The sequence below is a fragment of the Eretmochelys imbricata genome, chromosome 2 (assembly GCF_965152235.1).
Source record: "Eretmochelys imbricata isolate rEreImb1 chromosome 2, rEreImb1.hap1, whole genome shotgun sequence".
Lineage (NCBI taxonomy): Eukaryota > Metazoa > Chordata > Testudines > Cheloniidae > Eretmochelys > Eretmochelys imbricata.
In genome coordinates this window covers 2526767-2553182 of record NC_135573.1, presented here as the reverse complement: position 1 = coordinate 2553182, position 26416 = coordinate 2526767, and the positions used below count along the sequence as shown (strand labels likewise).

General features: G+C 53.8%; 1 protein-coding gene across 2 annotated transcripts in view; it reads right to left on the bottom strand.

The window, feature by feature from the left end:
* Positions 1-10747: 10747 nt before the first annotated feature.
* HSF1 (heat shock transcription factor 1) overlaps positions 10748-26416 on the bottom strand; it is a 97758-nt gene continuing 82089 nt past the window's right edge. Inside the window, exons 10-14 of one of the 2 annotated variants that reach the window (XM_077809636.1) lie at positions 25835-25921; positions 16210-16315; positions 16000-16065; positions 13497-13566; positions 10748-12485 (exon numbers count right to left, since the gene is read on the bottom strand). In XM_077809636.1, coding sequence (XP_077665762.1) covers positions 12280-12485; positions 13497-13566; positions 16000-16065; positions 16210-16315; positions 25835-25921 — 535 coding nt within the window. In that variant the 3' untranslated portion in view covers positions 10748-12279. The remainder of the gene's footprint in view (positions 12486-13496; positions 13567-15999; positions 16066-16209; positions 16316-25834; positions 25922-26416) is intronic. The other variant, XM_077809635.1, reaches the window with a different exon arrangement.

Below are 26416 nucleotides of genomic sequence, written 5' to 3'. Positions count from 1 at the left end.
CTACCTCTTTGCCACTCCTCCGCCCCTTGGACTGCTTGCTGCAATCCCCAGGGAAACCCTGTTACTGCAAAAGTCCTTCTCTCTCCCAGGGCCAAGCCGCAGGCTCCTCCGCCCCTGAGACTGCTCATCGCAGTCCCCAGGGGGACCTCATTACTGCTCAGTCCTTCTCGCTGGTCACACACTCCTAGGGGTTAACCGCCCCCCAAAACCGCTCCTCTCTGAGCCTTCAGCACGCCTGGTCCTCATCAATCCCCCTTCGTTTTACTGCTCCCCAGTCACTTACTGCAGGAAGTGCCATCCATGGGGTGCAGTACATCCCACCGCTACCACCAGTTCTCCCGGCATCCATGGGCGATGCTCTGGAACTGCTCCCCATGAAGCCAGGCAGGACTCTGGGGCAGTATCCTTTCTGTGAGCAGACTGTCTTCAGGACACACAGCTCACACAGCTTCCACCTTCCTGGGTCTGACCTCGGAGCATTCAGCCTCCTCTGCCCCTCCGTGCGCTTCCCACAGCAAGTCCGCTCAGGCGGGGTCCTGGGGAAGCCAGAGGGTCCTGCCCCCCAACTCCGCAGTCAGACGTGACTTTCAGCCAGCCAGTAAAGCAGAGGTTTATTAGACGACAGGAACATGGTCTGAAACAGAACTTGCAGGTGCAGAGAACAGCTGGGTCCATTTTGGGGAGGCAGTGAGCCAGACAACCACGTCTGCACTTCACTCCATGTCCCCAGCCAGCCCCAAACTGAAACTCCCTCCAGCCCCCACTCCTCTGGGCTCTGTCCCTTTCCCGGGCCAGGAGGTCACCGGATTCCTTTGTTCTCCAACCCTTTAGCTCTCACCTTGCAGGGGGGAAGGGCCCAGGCCATCAGTTGCCAGGAAAGAGGGTGTCAGCCATTCTCTGTGTCCAGACCCCTGCACACACCTGCCCTCTAGAGCTCTGCAATGATCATACAACCTTACCCCACCCCCTAGATACTTAAGAACTGCCTAGGGGAAACTGAGGCACCCCCACACTATTCAGAGGAAACATTAAGAACAGTCCCACTTCATCACAGGGGCACGTGGCAGGAGCCGCTGACGTGCTGCCCCCCCGCAGGCTTTAAAGGGCTGGGCACGCCCGTAGGCCTGGGCTCGTCACGTTCCCCAGATTTCTCTAGGCCCCTTTGGAAACGAGATCGGCTGCGTTTGCCACTCAGACGGTTTCTATCTCTCGGGAGCTTCCTGACACTATCCCAGAAATATTATTAACCCGGCCCTGGCAGGGCCTCTCCGTTGTTTTCTCCTGACCGATGTTAACCACTGAGTCGAGTTTCCAGATTTCAAATGCCTGCGGAGCTGCTTTATTGGACATTAAGTTCTCCAGTGTCAGACTTGGGGAGCCGCCAGCTCTCCCGGGAACCCCCTCATCACCTTAGCAACCTCGGGTGAGAAGCTGGAGTCTCAGGCCCCAGCTCACTGCCACAGAGACCCCTCTCTCCCCGTATCGGCTGCACCTCATCAGCCAGCCCCCTCCCTCCTTGGCATTCCTGGGGAACGCGCCTTGACAGATCCCGTTACCGCCGGGCTCCCGTGGGTGCGCAGCGGAGAAACGCAGACGTTGCTCTGTGATGTGATAAATCACAGAGGGGGAAGTTTCCATGATTGTGCTGGACTCTGGCCAGACACTGACCTCATTAGCCGGGATGAGATCATGGCAGGCCGGCCCGTGTGTCACACACCATTAGTGTGATCGTTATCGGTGCGCCCAGCGCATCCAGGGGCCCTTTCGCTCCTTGCTCCGTGGGCAGATTACACCCGGCGTCGGGCTCTCCCATGGCAGCGTGAGGGCTGGGCCCCTGCTGGCATTTCTGCCAGTAGCGCGGAGACCGGCTGGCTCGGGCCTAGGGGCTGCAAGCGCATCTGAGAGCGTTGGCTGCTGCCCCTCGCCGGGCACCGCCTGGACCCTGCCGGGGGACCTGGGGTCAAACGGCATCACTTGTCTTTCGCTGGCCTAGTGCTGACATGTGCTAGCCAGAGAAGCAGCACTCGTCGTCCCCCACAGCCCAGGCGTGACTAGCCCGGGCAGCGGGCTGGCTGCGGGCTGCTCTTCCCCAGTGTAGGATGATAAACGGAGCGGCAGCTGGATTCTCAGGATTTCTCTGGTGGACGCAGGTCAGGGGCCTGTGTGCTGGGAGATCCTGGCCTGGCTGGGTCAGCACATGGATGGCTGAGCGCTGCTGGTGCTTTTCCCTGATGAAGCACAGAACCCGGGGGCGGGGGGGAGCCCTGGGATCTGGGTCCAAGCCCTGAAAGGAGAGCTGCCAAGGGCACTGTGCGCCCTGAAGCTACCCGCCTGTCTGAGCACTCACCTGGCCCCACCCTTGTTGTCCCCGAGCCCCTCACCGTCCGTGATGGGTTTATCCTCCCACCCCAGGGGCTGCGCTGTTATCCCCCTGGGCACGGCGCCCAGAGACCCAAGGGCACACAGGAAGTCTGGGGGAACTGAATCCAGGTCTCCCAAGTCCTAGGTTGGTGCTTTAACCACGGGCTCATCCTTCCTGGCCGCCGCCACGTCTGCCACTAGGGAACGGAGCCAACAGCTTCCTAGGAAAATGCCGAGCAAGGTGCCTCTGCCCTAACATACAGACGCCCCCTCACCTGCCTGCCGGGGGGGACCCCCACCCGGCAATACAAGTGGCCAGGAGAAAAGGCCTGTAACGCTGAAACCCTCCTGGCATCAGCACAGACCGGGGGGGCTGGAAACCTGCAAACACGAACAGGTCTGGAGTCGGCCTGCGAGGCCCCTCCTGACCGTGTCCCCCACATGCCAGCGTCCCACGGCAGCACGTCCCCTGGCACCGGAGGGGTAAAGGGAGGGCTGGAGATCCTGCAGCCTGACAGCGGAGGAGTTAACAGACTCCCCACTCACATAGAAGGGAACAGCACCCGTTGCCCCCTCCAAGGGAGCTGTGGATGAGCTCAGGCTCTGCCCTGCCCCTCACCCCGCATTCTGTCCCCAGCGAGCGCCTGAAGACGGCGCAGCCCTGCCAGCCATGGTCCGACTTCCCAGCAAGGCAGGGCTGCGGAAGGGCCTCGCCTGAGACGCACCGTGACAGCCAGGGCCGGCCAACGCGCAGCCCAGCAGCACCAGCCACGGGGACTTTTCACCCGGGAGACAAGGACTGTGGAGATTGTCCCGTCCTCATCCCCGGGGCCAGGCTGCGTGGCTTGGTCCTGACGTCCTTCGTGTGCCACCGACGTGTCCCGCCACGAGCTGGGGCTGGTGGCCCTGAGGCCAGCCCATTTACTCTTCTGCCGGCTCAGAAGCAACGCTGGGGGAACCGGAGGAGTTGTCTTTCGGACTGACAGAGACACGGAGCAAGGAGCTGACAGGGTGCCTCGCAGTGGAAACCACCGAGGGGCTAGCTGGCCCCATTGCGAGGAACTCACTCTCCTTGCCTAGAGTGTATCTGACATACTGATCCGCACAGAAGACATGAGGGTCCCTGTCCGCTCCAGCTTTACATACAGCTCCCTTGTGACCAGGAGGCCAGAGCGTCATCTGCTGTAGAGAGACACGGGGCCCAGGGGCTTCGATGGGGTGACTCCTGTTTTTTCCAGCTGGGCATCTGGCCCCGGCTCTCTCTTTAATCTCTTTTTTTTTTTAAATTGTCATTCGCTCTTCTGCTTCCCCGCTGGGGACCTGAAGGCGACAGCACTGTGTGGAGAGCTGCTGCAAAGCCCCACCAGGCCCCCGCCAGCCCCTCTGCGCAGGGGTGAGTTTCCCCCAAAGCACTGTCAAATGCACCGGGCGAAACACACTGGAAGAACAGAGAAAATACGATTTCCCCCCCAAAAATGGCTTCCCACCGCAGCGCTCGGGCCTTAGGCGGAACAAGGCGGCACAGAATGTCCAGAAGAAACACGATCCAGCCGCTCACGGGGGGGGCCCGTCACGTGTCACTAGAGATACAAGGCCTGGGACAGTCAGAGTTTAAGGCCAAAAGGGACCATTCGATCATCTAGTCCAGCAGGTCTCAAACTTCAGAGCACCACAACCCCCTTCTGACAACAAAAATTACTACGTGACCCCGGGCGGGAGGGGGGCAGAGCCTGAGCACCGCTGCCCTGGGTGGGGGGTGTGTGTGGCCGGGGGGCAGAGCCCGAGCACCGCTGCCCTGGGTGGGGGTGTGTGTGTGTGTGGGGCCGGGGGGCAGAGCCCGAGCACCGCTGACCTGGGTGGGGTGTGTGTGTGTGTGGGGCCGGGGGGCAGAGCCCAAGCACCACTGCCCTGGGTGGGGGGTGTGTGTGTGTGGGGCCGGGGGGCAGAGCCCGAGCACCGCTGCCCTGGGTGGGGGGTGTGTGTGTGTGGGGCCGGGGGGCAGAGTCCAAGCACCACTGCCCTGGGTGGGGGGTGTGTGTGGCCGGGGGGCAGAGCCCGAGCACCGCTGCCCTGGGTGGGGTGTGTGTGTGTGGGGCCGGGGGGCAGAGTCCAAGCACCACTGCCCTGGGTGGGGTGTGTGTGTGTGTGGGGCCGGGGGGCAGAGTCCAAGCACCACTGCCCTGGGTGGGGGGTGTGTGTGTGTGGGGCCGGGGGGCAGAGCCCGAGCACCGCTGCCCTGGGTGGGGTGTGTGTGTGTGTGGGGCCGGGGGGCAGAGCCCGAGCACCGCTGCCCTGGGTGGGGGGTGTGTGTGTGTGGGGCCGGGGGGCAGAGCCCGAGCACCGCTGCCCTGGGTGGGGTGTGTGTGTGTGTGGGGCCGGGGGGCAGAGTCCAAGCACCACTGCCCTGGGTGTGTGTTGGGGGGGGGCAGAGCCCGAGCACCGCTCCCATGTGAGGTGTGTGTGGGGTGGAGGGGAGCGGGGGGGGCAGAGCCCGAGCACCGCTCCTGTGTGAGGTGTGGGAGGGGGCGGGCGGGGGGGGGGGCAGAGCCCGAGCACCTCTCCTGTGTGAGGTGTGTGTGTGTGTGGGGGGAGCAGGGGGGGCAGAGCCCGAGCACCGCTCCTGTGTGAGGTGTGGGGGGGGGCGGGCGGGGGGGGGGCAGAGCCCGAGCACCTCTCCTGTGTGAGGTGTGTGTGTGTGTGGGGGGAGCAGGGGGGGCAGAGCCCGAGCACCGCTCCTGTGTGAGGTGGGGGGGGCGGGGGGGGCAGAGCCCGAGCACCTCTCCTGTGTGAGGTGTGTGTGTGGGGGGGGGAGCGGGGGGGGCAGAGCCCGAGCACCGCTCCTGTGTGAGGTGGGGGGGGGGCGGGGGGGGGGGCAGAGCCCGAGCACCTCTCCTGTGTGAGGTGTGTGTGTGTGTGGGGGGAGCGGGGGGGGGGGGGCAGAGCCCGAGCACCGCTCCTGTGTGAGGTGGGGGGGGCGGGGAGGGCAGAACACGAGCACCGCTCCTGTGTGAGGTGTGTGTGTGTGTGGGGGTGAGCGGGGGGGGCAGAACACGAGCACCACTCCTGTGTGAGGTGTGTTGTGGGGGGGGAGGGGGGGCAGAACACGAGCACCACTCCTGTGTGAGGTGTGTGTGTGTGTGTGGGTGAGCGGGGGGGGCAGAACACGAGCACCTCTCCTGTGTGAGGTGTGTGTGTGTGTGGGGGTGAGCGGGGGGGGCAGAACACGAGCACCGCTCCTGTGTGAGGTGTGTGTGTGTGTGTGGGTGAGCGGGGGGGGCAGAACACGAGCACCGCTCCTGTGTGAGGTGTGTGTGTGTGTGTGGGTGAGCGGGGGGGGCAGAACACGAGCACCTCTCCTGTGTGAGGTGTGTGTGTGTGTGGGGGGAGCGGGGGGGGGGCAGAGCCCGAGCACCGCTCCTGTGTGAGGTGGGGGGGCGGGGAGGGCAGAACACGAGCACCGCTCCTGTGTGAGGTGTGTTGTGGGGGGGGAGGGGGGGCAGAACACGAGCACCACTCCTGTGTGAGGTGTGTGTGTGTGTGTGGGTGAGCGGGGGGGGCAGAACACGAGCACCGCTCCTGTGTGAGGTGTGTGTGTGGGGGGGGTGAGCGGGGGGGGGCAGAACACGAGCACCGCTCCTGTGTGAGGTGTGTGTGTGGGGGGGGGTGAGCGGGGGGGGGGCAGAACACGAGCACCACTCCTGTGTGAGGTGTGTTGTGGGGGGGGAGGGGGGGCAGAACACGAGCACCACTCCTGTGTGAGGTGTGTGTGTGTGTGTGGGTGAGCGGGGGGGGCAGAACACGAGCACCGCTCCTGTGTGAGGTGTGTGTGTGGGGGGGGTGAGCGGGGGGGGGCAGAACACGAGCACCGCTCCTGTGTGAGGTGTGTGTGTGTGTGTGGGTGAGCGGGGGGGGCAGAACACGAGCACCGCTCCTGTGTGAGGTGTGTGTGTGGGGGGGGTGAGCGGGGGGGGGCAGAACACGAGCACCACTCCTGTGTGAGGTGTGTGTATGTGGGGGGAGCGGGGGGGGGCAGAACACGAGCACCGCTCCTGTGTGAGGAGTGTGTGTGTGTTGGGGGGGAGAGGGGGGGCAGAGCCCTGCCACCCCAGGCTCAAGTCCTCAGGCTTTGGCTTCAGCCCCAGGCCCCAGCAAGCCTAACTGGCCCTGCCGACCCCATTAAAATGGGGTCCCGACCCCACACTTTGAGAACCGCTGATCTAGTCTGACCTCCTGTAGAGCCCAGGCCAAAGAATTCCACCGTTACCCCCGTATGACCCAGTAACTTGGGTTTGGCAACAGCACTGTCTGGACAGGCAGCCAGGCTGGCTGGGAAGACATTAAGCGATGGCAAATCCACCACTTCTCTTGGGAGCTTGCTCCAGTGGTTCATCCCGCTCCCTGTCAGAAATGTATGCGAGACGTGTGGGTGAGGTCAGATCTTTTATTGGACCCACTTCTGTCGGTGAGAGAGACGCTGCACGCCACTCTTAAGCTGCTCTCACAAAAACAGAAGTGGGTCCAATAAAAGAGATGAGCTCACCCGCCTCGTCTCTAATACCCTGTGAACAACACGGCACCCAGACATGCACGCCTCATTTCCCGTCTGAATCCGCTCGGGTCTCACCTCTTGGACTGCAGTGTAATTTGTTAGCCCTCTTTCCCTCAGAGAAAAGAGCCCGTTAGTACCTGAAGATACTTATACATTGTAATAATCCAGTCACTTCTCAGCCTTCTCTTGGAGGAGCTAAACAGATCCAGCTGTAAGTCTCTCGCTGTCGGGCATTTTCGCCAGCCCTCAAATAATTCTTGTGGCTCATTTGTCCCCTCTCCTATTTTTCAACATTCTTTATAAAATGGAGCCCAGAACCCGACGCAGGATTTTAGTATTAGTCTCACCAATATCGTACACAAAATCACCTCCCTGCTGCTCACGAATTCCCTGTTCGTGCATCCAAGGATCACATAAGAACGGCCAGACTGGGTCAGAGCACAGGTCCACCTAGCCCAGCGTCCTGTCTGCCGACAGTGGCCAATGCCAGGGGCCCCAGAGGCAATGACCAGAGCAGGGAATCATCAAGTGATCCCTCCCCTGTCACCCAATCCCAGCTTCTGGCAAACAGAGGCTTGGGACACCACCCCTGCCCATCCTGGCTAATAGCCATTGATGGACCTACCCTCCATGAATTTATCTAGTTCTTTTTTGAGCCCTTTTTTGACACAGCATTGCACTGGGACCTCATATTGAGTTTTGTCCACTGTGACCCTAGATCCTGTGCAGAGTCATTGCTTCCCAGAATACAGCACCCCCCCCCGCAGGTCAGGCCTGCATGCTGTGATCCTAGATGTATAACTTCGCATTTGACAATAAACACATGGGTTTGAATGGGCCCAGCTTGCCAGGCAATCCAGATTGCGCTGTATGACTGTCCTGTCCTCATCCTTATTTACCTCTCTGCCAAGCTTTGCCATCCACAGATTTTATACACAGCGACTTTAGATTTTCTCCCAGGTCACCGATGACAGCATTGAACTGCATCAGTCCTAGAACCAGTCCCTGTGGAATCCAGTAGAAACAGCTCCATGTGATGATTCCCCATTGACAACTACTTTTGAGACCTATCAGCTAGCCAGTTCTTAATCTGTTTCGTGTGTCCTTTATTGATGTTGTATCGTGCTCATTTTTTAAGCAGAATGTTGTGTGGGTACTAAGTCAAAGGCCTTACAAAACTCTTAAATCTATTACAACTACAGTTACCTTTATCAACCAACCTTGTAATCACATCAAACAATGAAAGCAGGGTTGTTTGACAAGATCTGTTTTCTATAAAACCTTGTTGACTGGCATTAATTATATTCCTATCCTTTAATTCTTTATTGATTAAATCCTGTATCAGCTGATCCATTATTCTGCCCAGGATTGATGCCAGGCTAACTGGCCTCTAATTACCCAGGTCATCCTGCTTGCCCTTTTTGACTATTGGCACATTAGTACTCTTCCTGTCTCCTGCAATTTCCCTGCTACCCCCAAAATGAACATTAGCTGGCCAGAGATCTCCTTAGCCAGTTCCTTTAGGACTCTTGGGTGCAAGTTATCCTGCTGATTAAACAGTGTTCATTGCTAGCAGATGTCGTTTGTCATCCTCCTAAGTCACTAATGGATTGGAAAACACTTCACCATCCTCATGTGACCTGAATACAGCATCCTGCTTCTCTCCAAATGTAGAACAGAACTATCTGTTGAACTCTTCTTTCTTTTCTGCATTGTTCTTAACAATTTTGATTTTGTGTGGCAGAGATGAAGTTGCCATCTTCCCATCACAGCCTACAAACTCACAAGATGCCAGGTGACCAGTGCTGGAGGAGAGTGGGGAGCACCGACACATCAAGTAACAGAGTCCAATCCAAAGGGGACTGTTCTTTCCCAGTGAGGATGATCATTCCTTCGTCACACCCCTCAACACAAACAGCTCAGCAGGGCGGGGCCCTCTGCAGTCACATGTGTAGTATTCATAGTACAAAGGACTCTGAATTCATGTGTTCTCACTCAAACCCACACAAAGCTGGACTGCGGAGGGCCCGCGTGACGTTCCCTACAACACCAGCATTCTTCTTTTGCCTGACTCATTATGGTAATTTCACTTCATCCGGACAATTCTTTCTGCTTCCGACACACAGAGCTCCCCTTTTCACATCACAGACAGCACAGCTGGGAGGGGGACAGACACATGCCTAAGGACTGCTGGAAACCCTGCCGTGGACGTTGGGATTTCTCACATCGGAGATGGGATCCAAAACTTGGAAGAAGAAAATCAAGTAAGTAGGAAACACCGCCAGAATGACTTCCTACCAAGCGGGGGAAGCAAAGACCTGCCATAAATTACATGGGGAACAAGGGACATGGAGCCTGGCGTTCTTGGGAGAAGGGAAGAGGCGACTCTGGTGGAGAGGCACGGCTGAGATCAGACAAGTCTGTGAGTGGGAAGCGTACCCATCCACTGAGTGGAAAAGGACAATAGCGATGCCCTGCTAGAGACACACAGGGTGGGGAGCATGTGCCATGCACGAGCAATGCAACTCGAACCCAAATGAGGGAGCAAGTTGGTAACACTGCACAGGGGAAGGCTGCCAGCCCCTCAAGACTGGCCCTCTGCTTACCCAGGAGAGCCAGTGTCACCACAAACCAGCTTGCTGGGAATACACAGGAGCAGGCTGTTGGAGAGGGAAGCGGACGGAATATGCAGGTAGTCAGGTAACACTCAGCTGTGGGCTTGAGGAGCTCCAGAGACACAAAGGGTCTGTCTGCCCTGCAATGAGACCCCTGTGGCTGGCCCGTACCAGCTTCCTTGGGCTTGTGGGGCTCAGGCCCAGGGGCTGTTTAACTGTGGTGTGGACTTTCGGGCCTGGACTGCAGCCCGAGCTCTGGGACCCTCCCACCTTGCAAGGTCCTACGGCCCCGACTCCAGCCCAAACGTCTACTCTGCAGTTACAGAGCCCCTTAGGCCAGGTGAGCTGGCACGGCCAGCCGCGGGTGGCTACTTGCAGTGTAGACGTACCCAACGAGAACATGACGCTCCTTGGGATGCAGGGCTCTGATACACGTCACTCTGCTCTTTTTACTGGCAGCGCCAATGGGAATTCGACCAGGCCCATTGCACTGAGCACCACTCCCATTGCATGGCTCCCAGGGAGGTCACAGGGGATGTGGCAAGTGGACAGTGAGCTCCACGCTTTGGCCTGCATCTCTGCTAACCCAGGAGAGCCCTGCAGGGACCTCGCCTGCATCCAATGGCTGCCCCTCATTCATCCCTGGGTCCCTCACCCAGAGACACTGAAAGAGCCTGGTGCAGTGCATACACTGGACTGCTAACCCCAGTGCATTCTGGGACTCTACAGCACCTACCCCATAATTCTCAACTGTGTTACTGGGCACCGGGCAATTCCCAACGGTGAGGCACTGCATTTTGGGATGGGTCCAAAGGACTGGCGAACTCAGTGCAGAGCAGTCCCTGTGGGAAGCAATGATCGTACATGGTACCAGCTCTGGACCTGACACACACCAGCTAGCAGATGTCGTAACCACTCATTATCACCCAGGCCTGAAGAACACCAGCGGCAGGTTGGCTCCAGGCCTTGTGCCTGTTACAACTCCAGGGGTCTGAAGCACTGGTTTCTTGCAACACTCGTTCACTTAGTGTATGCAGCCCTTGGTCTGATGTCAGCCAGGAAAACCCTGTGTATGAGCTGCTGCCTGCCAAAGTCCCACGAGCTAAAGCAGTCACAGCATCTTCTGTGCAAGCAACAGAGATACAAGTACCACCTACGATTAACCACGACATCAACTACCGACAGAGGACAGAGAGGGAGGGAAGTTTTGAACACACTCAACTTAACAATGCAATTTTTCTTTTATTGTTCTTATTAAAAAAGCACTCCTCAGAGGCGTGCAAGTGTCCAACACATGTCTGGCACATCGACATGGGCTGAGCTCCACACTCACCCCCAATGGGCTCTAAAACAGAAACATCCTTGAAAATTCAGCCCCTAAACCTGGGGTGGGATTTCAGCAGGGAAACCACAACACGGAATTTAAAGACACACCCCCCAAAAAATAAACCCCAGATCGTCTATCACCCAAACCTGGAGCCACCCCCTGCTCTGCTGATATGTGCCAGAGAAACCGATTTTGGCATCTGCTGTTTTCTTTTGCAGAAGCTGGAAGCAGGAATGTCGGCTCTTATGGACACAGGTGGTAACAGCTCAAGCTACTGCTCTAAAGGCAGAGCACACGACACCTGGAGCCAGGTCCCACGCGTCAGTGTCCAGGGCTGCGAGGGCAGTTACAGTGGAGGTTGTGCAGCTCTTGGGGTTACGGCTAGGGCCTAGGGCCTAGGACCTGCTCCGCCAGCTTCACTCCCCCAACACAGAGAGGACAAAAATAAAGCTTCCAACCACAGAAGAGCCGCCAGGTGAGAGGCCATTTGTTTTATAGATATTTGTATGTATATATATAGATATTTATATATACAGAGATAGATAGATAGAAGTGGGCGCTTCTTCTCTCATGTAAAAATCCAAAATACAGTTTTTACTATTAACAATCTGAAGTGTAAATGTACAAATTTTTACTGCTAAGCAAAAACAACCAAACCAAACCAAAAAACAACACAAAGAAAAGAAACACACACGGAGCAAGAGAAAGGAAAAGAGAAAGTTCGGCTTCTCCGTGGCTGGGTTGGGGGCGCCGAGGGGCCCTGCCACGCACACACAGAGCAGCAGGAGCGAACTGCATGGCAGAGACCACCAAGGGACCCAGCCCATCAGCGCCAGTTTGGGAAACTTGTATTTCTCTTTAACACCAAGTCCACCTCACTGGGGCGAGGGGGTATTCCCCGCCGCAAAACCACAATCCCTTCTACCTGCCGAGCGAGCCACCTGTTCCTGGGAGCATCGTGCAGCCCCGCCGCCCTGCCCCGTCGCCATGGCAAGGGCGAAGCACCTGTTGACCTTCGCAGACTGTTAGGACCTTGTGCAGGGCATGGCTGCCCCCCTCGCCTGGGGTGCAGAACGAAACACAATCTCACTTAGTGACTAGCTATTCTGTGACCACCCAGATCTCCTGCCTGCACTTCCAAGCCCTGGTGCCAGTCTAGCCTCTCTGGCCAGTCGGATGACAACCACAGCACAGGGGTCGACACTGCTCAGCCCCCGAAGGCTGCCAACCTGGAGGAGCACTATACTGGGTGGCTAGAATCTAAAGCAGATTTCAAAACACCTCATTAAGCACACACACAAATGAAATCCTCACAGTGTCGGGGGAAGCAAACATGGACCGAAGGGTGGTTAGAGCTTTCAATGTCTGTGCAAAGCAAGGAGGCTGGTGGCTGGATTTCCCTTTGCAGCATGTTCTTGAACTCAGCCTTAGGACACAGCAGGGTCCTTAGGTTTGGACTGCTCAGTCCCCGACAGGAGAGGGATGGTGGGGTCTTCGGAGTACTCCTCGCCATCGGTGAAATATGGCCCTTCCCCCAGCTCAAAGAAGATGGGCAGGTCTCCGCTCCCCATGTCGACAGCGCTCGAGTCCACCAGAAAGAGGGGCTGAGCTGTGTAATGTACCAGCTGCTTTCCTGCAAGAAGACAGCTAGCGTTAGGAGGGGGGATCTCAGGGCGGGAGGGAGGAGGGACTTGCAGGCCCAAGGCCAAACACTGTGGGGGAGGAGACATTCTAGTAGCCTCTTAGCAAAGAGCTGAGCACCGGGAGCACAACATGAATGGGCTTTACCAACAGTCCCCCAAGAGGCAGCTCAGGGATACCCCCCTGTTACAGCTGGGACCCGGGCACATGGCCACTCAGCACGTCTCTGGCCGAGTGTGAATTAATGTGGAGGAGGGCCTGGTTCCCAGCTCAGACCCTAGAGCATGCTGTCTCTGGACTGGGGAGTAGGCATGCCAAGCATCTCCCAGAACACAGGGGGCTCATGGGCCTCGCCTTTCAGCAGTGTGAGCAGCACGCAGAGGGGAATGCCGGTGGGGCTGGCGTGTCAGCAGATAGCGAGCCAGGACCTGTCTCGCTTGTGCCATCAGAGGCCAGGAGAGGAGAGCTCCAGCTTCTGGGGAAAGGAAAGGGTGCACATGGCAAGCTCAGAAGGAAGCAGCCCTGCAGTCACAGACAAGAGTCACCTGCAAGATTTAAAATGGGGAGAGAAGGATGGGAACTGGTTGGTGAAAACTCCTTGATGCCCCCTCAGAACCCACAGGTTTTCAGCTCAAGGGTACACACCTCCAGGGAAACATCCCCTGGCCCAGCTTGGGAAAGGGAAGGGGGATGCACAGGTTACCACCAGAGGCTGCATGCCCAGCTGGGGTGGTGGTGGTGAGAGGAGAGCCAAAAGCACGAAGAGTTACCGTCTTGGGGGCACAGGCCCCTGGGGAATACGGAGAATCAAGGGAGAGCCCCCGCCTAGATGTCTGGGGCCCCCACCAAGAATCCCAAGCCGCGCAGTGACAATATGCACACCTAGATTTAGTCATCAGTGTTTCTTTGAGAGAAGAAAGAGAATTGCTGCTGCCTGGAGAGATCCTGCCACGGGGCCTTGAGCCCTCTGCTCACAGGTCACTAATGGGAGGGGCCGTCTTACCCATGTCTGTTGCGCCGGCTTCTGTCTCGGCAGGTTTCTGCTGCTCCTGGGACGAGAGGAGATCCTGGATCTGGAGGGAGACAAGCTGGGCTGCTAAGCGCACCACACAAGTCAAACTCCTTCGCACAGGGAGCCGGGAGGGGGAAGGGGCCCTTGGCTACCGCAGGATAAATGCACAAGCAGCTGTGGCTTGTAATCCGGAAGTGCCAGCAGGCGGGAGACGGGCATCAGCACTCAGAAGACTAAAATACACCGGGGACCTAGGGAATATCATCAGGGAGCTACTGCAGGCTCTGGTGAAGTCTGTTCAGCCTGCTCCAGTCTCCTGATGACCAAGGCTGCCTTGTAGAACTGCAAGGACCAGCTCTGCTTTTCATACAGGTGTGGTGCTGCAGTGCTCCCCTGGGTCTGAGCAGGGAGCCACATTGCATGCTGGGATCTGTAGTCTCCAGGGGCAGCCCTCAGAACATGCTTGCAACAGAACATGTTTTATGCAAAGTCTTATTGTTACCAGTACGAAAGGCAAGAGCACTCCTCATGTTGCTGGTTAATGGTCAGTGCGGCCTTTGGACACCTGCCCTGCAATAAGAACCAGACTGGACTGGGAAGGAGGAGAAGATTTGTAGGGTTGTAACAACAGGAGAGAAAGCCGTGGGAGATGGCAGAACGCCCTCGATGGTCCCAAACGTTCAAGTAACTGCCCCAGGGTGGTAAAGAAAACTGGGTCATTCTAAGGCTTGACACGTTCTCTGGGGGGGAATCACTACTAATCCCAGGACCAGACAGGCTGCTGTGTTTGGATCAGGGGTTCTTCAGCTTTTTCACAGTGTGGAAAACTGGTGAATGCAGGGACTGCCTCATGGGTTCATGTGCCTGTCATGACTGCAGCAACTGCTTCCATGGAAAAGCCACCTTAGCTTAAATGTATATTTAGCTTCTTTTAACTCTATCTGGCAGCTGGCAGCCAGAAGAAGCTGGCCCCATGTGCACACACCCAGCTCTCTGGACTCAATCCCACCACACTTTGGGAACCTGTGCAGCTGAGTCTGTCCGCAGCACAGAGATGTAGAGCAGTGTTAAGGCAAAGTGAGGACAGGAGCAAATCAAATGCCCATCCCCGCGTCAGAGAAGAGAGAACTATGACACACACTGCACATCAATCCGAACCACTTCGTTAGCTGAAGAGTTACGCTGTAAATTTTAGAGGAGCCCAGTTAAAAGCCCATCAAAAAATCTCACTTACAAATACTCAACAGCTTCCCTAAAAACCGAAAGGCTGGACAGCCTGGAAATGAACAGTTCAGGGATCCAACCCCACAGCCATATAATTCCTCACCATCCCGCCTGACTTGCCCTGCCCCCGAGAATCCTAGCCACATGCTGCCCTGGCCTCTGATCCCACCCGATCCAGGCCCCCACCTCTTTCTCTGCATAGCAGTCCTTGCAGCAGAGGCAGGACTCAACACAAGGTCCGTTTAAATAATTTACAGCATCAATGTTATAAACATGACCCAGGTCTTTGTAATCCTGCAACTCTCCCCCAGTAACACCCAGGGGCCCCCGTCTGAATCAGCCAGACACCTGGTGTTTGGGGTCAAGCCATTTTGGGGGTAGGAAGCTAGGAAAATGTTCAGAGAGTGAATGATGAATATTTGTGAAATACCTTAATTACAAAACCCCTTTTCTGAAGGTTACCAAACCTCCCAGACAAATTCTACCTGGCCTAGAAGAGCTCACGGGATCTGGGCATTTTTTGGGGAAGTTGCCAGAAAGTTAAAAACGGATCTTATAGTTGTAAGTTGGGATCAGTCTGAACTATGGAGTGGCTACCACTGGCCCATTACATCCGGGTCAGCGTCTCTAAAGCAGCATTGAGCATCTCAGGGCTGGGACCGGCCTGTTCCACACTGAGACAAGGGGCTGGGGGAACTATCTTCTAGTGGACCAGCTTCTACTGGGGAGAGAGACATGCCTTCGAGCTGCACAGAGCTCTTCTCCAGCACGGACACATTGCTGGTGCTGGGCAAGTACATACAATAATAAATAATACAATATGCCGTGGAAATCACTGGAGTTTGCCTTTCAAGGAAACCTCTTCTGAAGGTTTACAAAGAAGAAAGGAGGGTTTATGGAAACCACATGCCGTTCTATAGGCTTCAGTGCAACTCCGTGCTGAGGGAGCAGGGCCTGCATGAGAGATGAAGTCTCAGCACCTACTTAGCGCAGCATGAATGATGAGGCAGATCTGCTCCCTGAATGAATTATTCAGAGGCAGCCTTGGTGCTAACGGGATGATTTCCGCCTGGTGGCGCCGCAAGCCCTCCCAGGGCTGAGAGAGACTCTCCCCCACATTGTGGCCCCTCCACGCTGGAGCTGGCCTGGACTCCCTTCAGAGCCTCTCAGGGCCTTCCTTTCACCAGGTGCAGGGGCTGCTGCTGAACAGCATGAGGCACTTTGTTCTGGCAGCTGTGTGTGCATGGAGGGATATTTAACAGCTACTCACACTCGCAAGGCTGCTGTCCAGGTCAGGAAGGTTCATGTCTGTAACCGTCATTGAAGGGCTAAACAGCTGCCAAAGGAAAGAATGATTAGTGCAGGGAAGGAAAACACCCCAGACATGCTGTGGAAATTCCGTGGCTGCTGCCCTGACGCACACGGTACCGCGGGCCACAGCTCGGTCCCTGCTCCGGGAGGGAGGGTTTGAGATACTCACATCCAGCAGAGCACTAGTGTCTACACTGAAGCCGTGCGTGGTCAGCATGGTTTGGAGGTTATCCAGGTTGGAATCAATGGTATCCAGATGGTCATTTAGCTCATTCCTGCGTCACAGAAAGGAGAACACAGACCAGGTCAAGGTTAGCAGACTTCTTCTGGGCTCACACAGGGGACTCTCTCACCCCAGAAACAAAAACTCTATGAAAACTGAGCAGGAAAGCAGAGTTTGGACTCCTGGCTAATTACACACATGTGCCAGCCTCCAATTCTGTCCTGGCCAGTGAGCTCAGGTATGCTGATACACCACCGGAACAAGGCTCTCCCCCTCTCTCATTCAACCATCTTGCCTGAACCTTGAGACGTCACCAGGCCTGTTCCTGCTGAGAGGGGTACGGGTCAGCAACTGGGATGAGGAAGAAACAGTGGGTGTCTTATGACAACACATATGGTTAATATTCCCAGAATGCACCAGGACTCCTAACACCATTTAGGACAGGGCCTCGCTATACTCGGCACCTCTACAGACGCATGCTTTGGACTCGTTCTTTGGCCCAGGTACCTCAGTCTTGTCAGAGTCCTGCCATAGCTGATATGGGGCAAGTAGAGGGTAAAACCACTGCTGACATCAATCTGGGGGAAAGTGGTTCCAAGAGCCCTCTACCGGTCCGATAAAAGCCCTGACCGCGGAACGGCCTCTGGAAAAGTCTCATTCCATCATCACAAAAGCTACTTATTTGCCCCATGACACTGAAGGTAACTGGAGTCGTTCCCACTCACCTGGGAAAGCAAATGTCTCAGCCTGTGTGCACCTCTGCATGGCTACCAAGCAGGTGGGGATGGATGTATACGTACAATGTGTTCAGCACAAGCTTACCACTGAAACCATACCAGGATCATAAGCTAACAGCAACAGCTCAGGATAACCGCTCAGTGCCAACCAGGCCAGGCGGACTGAGTGACAAACATGGCTGACTCTCTGGGCCCTGACTTGGGGGGCCCAAGTCACTCCTAGGAGGTAGGTTGTCCTGGGAGGACTAGAGTTGAACTGACACAGACCTGGGTCTGGTAGATTTTGCTGATGGTTACCTGGATAGCAAAAAGATAATCACAGAATCATAGAATATCAGGGTTGGAAGGGACCCCTGAAGGTCATCTAGTCCAACCCCCTGCTCGAAGCAGGACCAATTCCCAGTTAAATCATCCCAGCCAGGGCTTTGTCAAGCCTGACCTTAAAAACCTCTAAGGAAGGAGATTCTACCACCTCCCTGGGTAAAGCATTCCAGTGTTTCACCACCCTCTTAGTGAAAAAGTTTTTCCTAATATCCAATCTAAACCTCCCCCACTGCAACTTGAGACCATTACTCCTCGTTCTGTCATCTGCTACCATTGAGAACAGTCTAGAGCCATCCTCTTTGGAACCCCCTTTCAGGTAGTTGAAAGCAGCTATCAAATCCCCCCTCAGTCTTCTCTTCTGCAGGCTAAACAATCCCAGCTCCCTCAGCCTCTCCTCATAAGTCATGTGTTCTAGACCCCTAATCATTTCTGTTGCCCTTCGCTGGACTCTCTCCAATTTATCCACATCCTTCTTGTAGTGTGGGGCCCAAAACTGGACACAGTACTCCAGATGAGGCCTCACCAATGTCGAATAGAGGGGAACGATCACGTCCCTCGATCTGCTCGCTATGCCCCTACTTATACATCCCAAAATGCCATTGGCCTTCTTGGCAACAAGGGCACACTGCTGACTCATATCCAGCTTCTCGTCCACTGTCACCCCTAGGTCCTTTTCCGCAGAACTGCTGCCTAGCCATTCGGTCCCTAGTCTGTAGCGGTGCATTGGATTCTTCCATCCTAAGTGCAGGACCCTGCACTTATCCTTATTGAACCTCATCAGATTTCTTTTGGTCCAATCCTCCAATTTGTCTAGGTCCTTCTGTATCCTATCCCTCCCCTCCAGCGTATCTACCACTCCTCCCAGTTTAGTATCATCCGCAAATTTGCTGAGAGTGCAATCCACACCATCCTCCAGATCATTTATGAAAATATTGAACAAAACCGGCCCCAGGACTGACCCTTGGGGCACTCCACTTGATACCAGCTGCCAACTAGACATGGAGCCATTGATCACTACCCGTTGAGCCCAACAATCTAGCCAGCTTTCTACCCACCTTATAGTGCATTCATCCAGCCCATACTTCCTTAACTTGCTGACAAGAATACTGTGGGAGACCGTGTCAAAAGCTTTGCTAAAGTCAAGAAACAATACATCCACTGCTTTCCCTTCATCCACAGAACCAGTAATCTCATCATAAAAGGCGATTAGATTAGTCAGGCATGACCTTCCCTTGGTGAATCCATGCTGGCTGTTCCTGATCACTTTCCTCTCATGCAAGTGCTTCAGGATTGATTCTTTGAGGACCTGCTCCATGATTTTTCCAGGGACTGAGGTGAGGCTGACTGGCCTGTAGTTCCCAGGATCCTCCTTCTTCTCTTTTTTAAAGATTGGCACTACATTAGCCTTTTTCCAGTCATCCGGGACTTCCCCGGTTCGCCACGAGTTTTCAAAGATAATGGCCAATGGCTCTGCAATCACAGCCGCCAATTCCTTCAGCACTCTCGGATGCAACTCGTCCGGCCCCATGGACTTGTGCACGTCCAGCTTTTCTAAATAGTCCCTAACCACCTCTATCTCCACAGAGGGCTGGCCATCTCTTCCCCATTTTGTGATGCCCAGCGCAGCAGTCTGGGAGCTGACCTTGTTAGTGAAGACAGAGGCAAAAAAAGCATTGAGTACATTAGCTTTTTCCACATCCTCTGTCACTAGGTTGCCTCCCTCATTCAGTAAGGGGCCCACACTTTCCTTGGCTTTCTTCTTGTTGCCAACATACCTGAAGAAACCCTTCTTGTTACTCTTGACATCTCTTGCTAGCTGCAGCTCCAGGTGCGATTTGGCCCTCCTGATTTCATTCCTACATAATAATAATCAAAGCTAAACTGGGACCAAAGGAGTGGGGGAGCTGGCTTCAATTCCTGAACATCTCCTGGGGCGGCTTCTTATTCTTGTTCCTTGATGTTCCTATCATTGATGTTCCTGGTGTTCTAGAGCAGCCGGAGCAAACAGATGGCATAAATCTGAACGTTTCCCAGACGCTTGGGTGCAGACTGGGATCACCGTCTCTAAGAAATACTCACAAACGCGACAATCCGCAACGTGACTCCTCTTCTCAGGGCTTGTGCCTTGGGAACACTGGGCTGTGCAAAAGCCCACTGAAGTTAGTGGAGTTCAACAGCAGTAGATGTGGCCCATCGTATCTTCATCTGTGGGCCACAGAAACCCAGAGCGTGAGCTTCCTTCCCAAGTGCACGGCACTCCATGTTGGGAGGGACGCATGGCGCTATTAAGGCTCCTTGCACCAAGTAGCTGTATTTTGGGTTGATTCCTAGCCACACGCTGCTTGGAACCCAAGAAAAGCAAGGCCTGCCTGTTCAGGAGAGCCCTCCAAAAGTCTGCAAGGGAAGTCTCAGCTCTAGCATGCCGGAAGCAGACTTGAACATGTGCCTCCAGGTTCAATGAGCACCACAGTCTCTTTCGTCCTGTGAGGAATCTCACCAGTTCCTGGAGATGGTGACGGACGAGGACTGAAAATGTGTGGTGGGTCATTAAATTTTCAGGTGTCTTTAGCCCAGGGGTTCTGACAACATGGAGCCAGTGCTTGTCTGGAGCTCATCTAAGGAGATGCACTCCTGGTGAACGAAGAGGAAGACAGCAGAGGAACACATATATATTGGGATAGTGCAAAGCAAACTCAGAAGGAGCAGTCATCAGTCACCTGCTCCACAATGCCTGTGTCGGCAGCATGATGCTGTAAATGCCACGGAAAAGAGAGCGAAAAACTACACAACAGCTACTTCTCCCTTCTCTCTGGAAACCTACACCTGGTTAGGGTTTGTTTCTCCAACTCCTGTGCCCAGGAGTGTCCTGCAGAACAGAATACCTCCTTGTCCACTCCTAATATCTTTACAATTACCTCCCTTCAAGGAAAATAATGCTTCAAAGCTCTTGCAGTTAAGAGTATCACCTGCTTGCAAAGAATGGTGACACAAACCACAGAACCAAGACTGAGGAGGACTTGTGGCACCTCAGAGACTAACAAATTTATTTGAGCATAAGCTTTCGTGGGCTAAAGCCCACTTCATCAGATGCATGCAGTGGGAAATACAGGAGGAAGATAGATATATATATATACACACATACACACACACAGAGAACGAGAAAAAATGGGTGTTGCCATACCAACCCTTAACGAGACCAATCGATTAAAGTGGGCTATTATCAGCAGGAGAAAAAAAACTTTTCTAGTGATAATCAGGATGGTCCATTTCAAACAGTTGACAAGAAGGTGTGAGTAACAGTAGGGGGAAAATTAGCATGGGGAAATAGTTTTTAGTTAGTGTAATAACTCATCCACTCCCAGTCTTTATTCAAGCCTAATTTAATGGTGTCCAGTTTGCAGATTAATTCCAGTTCTGCTGTTTCTCGTTGGAGTCTGTTTCTGAAGTTTTGTTCTTGAATAATTGTGACTTTCAGGTCTATAATTGAGTGTCCAGGGAGGCTGAAGTGTTCTCCGACTGGTTTTTGAACGTTATAATTCTTGACGTCTGATTTGTGTCCATTTATTCTTTTGCACAGAGACAGTCCGGTTTGGCCAATGTACATGGCAGAGGGGCATTGCTGGCATATATTACATTGGTAGATGTGCAGGTGAACAAGCTTCTGAACGTGGCTGATGTGATTAGGTCCTATGATGGTGTCCCTTGAATAGATATGTGGACAGAGCTGGCAACGGGCTTTGTTGCAAGGATAGGTTCCTGGGTTAGTGTTTTTGTTGTGTGGTTGCTGGTGAGTATTTGCTTCAGGTTGGGGGCTGTCTGTAAGCGAGGACTGGCCTGGCTCCCAAGATCTGTGAGAGTGAGGGATCGTCCTTCAGGATAGGTTATAGATCCTTGATGATGCACTGGAGAGATTTCAGTTGGGGGCTGAAGGTGATGGCTAGTGGCATTCTGTTACTTTCTTTGTTGGGCCTGTCCTGTAGTAGATGACTTTTGGGTACTCTTCTGGCTCTGTCAATCTGTTTCTTCACTTCGACAGGTTATTTCCCCATGCTAATTTCCCCCCTACTGTTACTCACACCTTCTCGTCAACTGTTTGAAATGGGCCATCCTGATTATCACTACAAAAATTTTTTTTCTCCTGCTGATAATAGCCCACCTTAATCGATTGGTCTAATTAAGAGTTGGTATGGCAACACCCATTTTTTCACGTTCTCTGTATATATCTATATAGATATATCTATATCTTCCTACTGTATTTTCCACTGCATGCATCTGATGAAGTGGGCTTTAGCCCACGAAAGCTCTTATGCTCAAATAAATTTGTTAGTCTCTAAGGTGCCACAAGTACTCCTCATTCTTTCTGCTGATACAGACTAACCCAAATAACCCAGCTAAGAAAATCTACCTGCAGAAATGATTATGCTGTCAGAATAACCACAGGCACTGACTGTAGGAACACTGCTAGGGGACGCAGGAAAAGCAGGGCACAGACAAGGACCAAGAACACATTCCTCTCTTAGTTTCCCTGTGTATACAACCAGGAGTCGCAAAGAGATTTTGCAGTTCTTCCAAGGCCCAGGCTCTGCAAATGCTCCACAGATAAGTCACTTACCTGTGTATGTTCCCCAAAAATCGTACTCTGCACAGATTTCCAGCCCAGTCCTGAGGCCTTCAGTACGTAGTACCGGGAAAGTACTGCAGGATTTGAGGTATTTCCAGCAACCCCAGTTGGAAAGCAGCTTTGACTAGCATGGACTGGGGATGCCAAGAGTCACAAAGTGAGGATGGAATGAAGCTAACTATGACATTTGAACACAGCTAGTCTCTTTACTGCCAGGGGTCTTGGAGGGCAGACACACAGAGCAAGAAGTTGACCACGATCACACAACAAGTCAGTGGCAAAGCTAGGATTAGAATATTCAGGAGTTTCAAACAATTTCCAAACCCTTCCAAAGCAGCTTCTTAAAACCTCCCTGCAGCTCTTGGAGGAGAGAAAGGAATTCTGGCCCAGTGTTTTCTAACCTTGGTGATACTGCCTGGTTCCTAACATTGCTGACAGGTAAACCCCTCTTCCTGAACTCAGGCTCTAAGGTCGCTGAACTACACTCTCAAGCTGTCTCTGCCGCCAAATGCTCCGGGGCAGGGAGGGATAATGCGCAATGCACTCATACTCTTCTTCAATGTACTCTGGGTGGGAGTAAGAGGAGTCCATGACGACGCTTGCCTCCAAGGAAGATCAGAGGGAGGGCTGCGTATGTGGCCCTGAGAAGGATGGAGCTTTAAAAGTCTAGTAAGGTTTGCCCCGGTGTCTCTGTATCTTGCCAACTCGAGAGGGATGGTCTGAGGGAACTCAAAAGAGGCAAGGGAGAGAGACACATGCTGACCTCTGAGTATGGGAGGAAGGTCAGAAGACTCCTTTGACAGTGCTGAAATGGGACTAGTTCCTGTTCAAGTCGGATCCTCTGGCAAAGAGGGTTCCTGATCCACACACCTGGCAAAAAGAGCAGTGTGCACTCTCCCTGGAAACTGAAAGCCAGAAGTAGCTGTGAGACACAGCATCTGTCATCACCGCGAGCGCTGAGTGCCTGGAACTGCAGGATTGCTGAGTGGAGACAGGGAATTCTGACACGAGGCAGAACACCCTGGAGGCTCAGGCTGGAGGCCATCTGACCCAGTAGTAAGAGCTATGAAACAACAGCTGCATTTTTGGAGAATGAACCAGACTAATATACAGTAGGTTTGTCTGTCCCCAGGTACATGAATCACTGTGCAGAGAAAGCAGTTAAAAGCTAATGTAAAGAAGAAGGGGAATGATTTCAGTGATACAGATTTATAAGCTTAAATGAACCATCAGAGGTTTCTTGAATGAAAGCTCTGGATATGCTTCACCAGTCACATTCTCCATTCACACACACTTTATAAAACAGTGCATCTTCACTGGAACCACTGCTTGGAGTCTCTTGTCTCTTTCTGTTCTGACTGCCAACTCTCTCATAAGAATAACAAACCTTTGCTGTACACCACACCTCACTGCAGCGCCAGCTCCTTGGCTCCCAGGGGCAGCCTGGCAGATAGAACACATGCTCTCATGAGAGACCCTTGCTGTCTGATTTTCCATCTGATGAAGTGATGTGGGTTAGCGCATGCAGTGTGGTCTCTCTTTGTGTGGGCTGCCTTATAGTCTGAGAAGTAGCTATGTAAAAATAGCACCTTCTTATTCAACAGATCTGCCCTCTGTGGGCAGGTACGCGCATTGATGCTGGTGGTTCTACAAACTACAACCTGCGGGCTGGATCCAGCCCGTCAGGGCTTTGGATCCGGCCCACAGGATTGCCAGCCCCATGGCACCACAGGGCTAAGACGGGCTCCCTGCCTGCCCTGGCCCTGCGCCGCTCCTGGAAATGGCTGGCACCATGTCCATGCAGCCCCTGGGGAAGGGGGGCAGAGGGCAGGCAGGGAGCCCACCTTAGCCCTGTTGTGCATTGCTGCCACCCCGGAGCCGCTCCAGGTAAGTGGCACCGGACGGGAGCCTGCACCCCAACCCCCTGCAGCACCCCTCCTGCACCCCAACCTCCTGCTCTGAGCCCCCTCCTGTACTCTGCACCCCTCCCTGCCCTGAGCCCCCTCCCGCACTCCGCACCCCCTCCCACACCCTGCACTCCCTCCCGCACCCCAACCTCCTGCCCCAGCCCTACATTCATGGACCTGCATGCAATTTCCCCACCCAGATATGACCCTTGGGCCAAAAAGTTTGCCAATCCCTGTTCTACATACTATAGGAGAGCAAGTCGGTTTATGTTCTGCCTCATGCACTGTCAGATTATAGAGTCGTCTGTCTTGCTACTGATGTAGGAAGCAGACAGAACGCAGCTTGACTCAGTCCCCACGGTGAGTTTGCAGGGCTGGCAGGGAGAAAAAACCTTTTTTGACTTGTAAACTGAGCAAGTTTGGATATGGACATCCCTGGGAGACAATTAAACATGTCAGCATCATGATCACTCTTTTTTTGCACTACACCTAGACTTTTATATGTGTTGTGCTCAACGAGCAGGTCCCTAATTTGCTTGTGTCTGCCACAAGACAAGACACTGTTTACTGCCACTGTTTCCTTTAAGTCGTGTAGTCTACTGTAGTAATGGGAACACATTTGCTAACCATAGCAAGGCTCTCTAGTGGAGCTGTAAAGCTTCAATGCCTGGTGCCTAGGTTCTCCGTAAACCACAGCTAACACATACTGCTTTAGCAATGAGCAGCTCTTAAAGCCAGGAGCCAAATCTTAGCTTCACCTTTAGAAATTTGCCTCCTTCCAAACTTTAATTCTACTAATTACAAGCTGTCATCTACATATATTTTATTGTTAATAGCTTAAAAGTAAGACTCTGTTTGGGCACTGCACATTTCAATACAGGCTGGTATCTCCAATGCTTTGAACTTAAGAACCAAGAGAAAAATATCTGCATTACTTCTGGTCACTACAACAATTTCCCTCGCAGACGTTCCCCTCGCAGTAAGACAGGACAGACTGTGGCAATCTGTCTAACGTCACACCAAGGAGACTGTATCTCTCTTGCATCTACCCTACGGTCTCACTAACAACGCACCTTGGTACATGGTGATGGCTGCAGCGGGGAGTTTCATTGTTCCTTCACTATTATATGAAATCATTCAAGCCCTGGGCTCACACTGGATTCCAGTGAAATGATTCATTCTTTGTATGACTGAGTTTCACACAGGCAAGAGATGCCAGCTTGGCAGCTGTCAGGAATCAGGTCCTGCAGCAGAGCCAGACTCTGGGCACTCTAACAAGCACGTTCGAGCTATACCAGGCTGCCCGATTGGTGGGAAGAGTCAGCAGACCAGCTCTTAAGCCCAGCAGCAGCACCAGTTTGGCAGCTGCTCAAAGCATTTGCTCATGGCTGTGATACCGCCATGCCTGCTTGTTTCCAGCCATCGCTCCTGGCTTGGACCCAACCTTGCCGCTGTCTTGCCTCACTCCAGGTAACCCGGCTCTGACTCTAGGCCCCCATTCCTAACTTCCGAAGAGCCTTGACTCTGGCACCTGACCTCCCACTTCTGCTCCGACCTTGGGTTCCTATTCCTGGGTACCGATGACTGCTCCAACCCCAAGGAACGACCACCCATGTCCCAGGCCCCAAGAGCAGCCCTTAAGGCTGTCTCTGTCATCCACGAAGAGGTAAGGGCATCAGCAACATCAGTACAGGCTTCCCCGCACCAACCTGCCAAGACCACCCAGAGGGATGAGGAGGGGGGTTAGTCTCCATGGCCCATTCAATACTTAGGCTCTATGATGAGCTGGCCAACAAGGCTGCCATTTAGTGCCAAGTTTGGTAGTGTTTTTTTGTGATATGGACTCCAAAGAACTGCTTATAAGCTAGTTACAGGGAAAGCTGACCTCAAAGCAAGGACAGCTCTCTGTTTAGCACAGTGTTCCCCTGCTTTCTTGCCCAGAATTGCAATGCCTAGGGACATCAGGCTATTGAAATGCTAACCCTTGCTGTGATCTGCAATGAAGTGAGGAAGAGGAAGAACTGGGGAAAAGACGAGTGACTTCTGACATCTGCGGGGTGCGAGTCAAACTGAAAAATACAAAGAGAAGAGGAATGCTAGATTCAAAAGACTCAGAATCAGACACTTTCAGGAATGAAACATTTGTTACTTTCAAAGACCAGAACAGTTAATCAACCATGCTCCAGTGCTTTAGCTAAAGTGACATGCACAGCGCTGCACCCAAGTTATCGCAGGGCTTTCCTGGGCAGCCCAGCAACTCCAAGGCTGAGACAAAACTGTTATTGATGATAAAAAACAAATATGAACATTCCCCGCAAAAGAAAGCCAGAGGACAGCACAATTCCATCACAGCCATGCTCAGTTAGAAGGCTCTCAGTCAGACAACTACTTCTGAGGTGGGTTTGCTGTACCTTAGGGGTGGCTAAGGGCTGAAGTGGGGAATTCTAACGCATGGATCATAGCGTTTGCCATCTTTCAGATGGACCTGCAACAACCCTGAGAACACAGGGCCCAGCGTGTGATGCTCCATTTTAATCTGAATGGATGGTTGCTTGGGCCAAGAT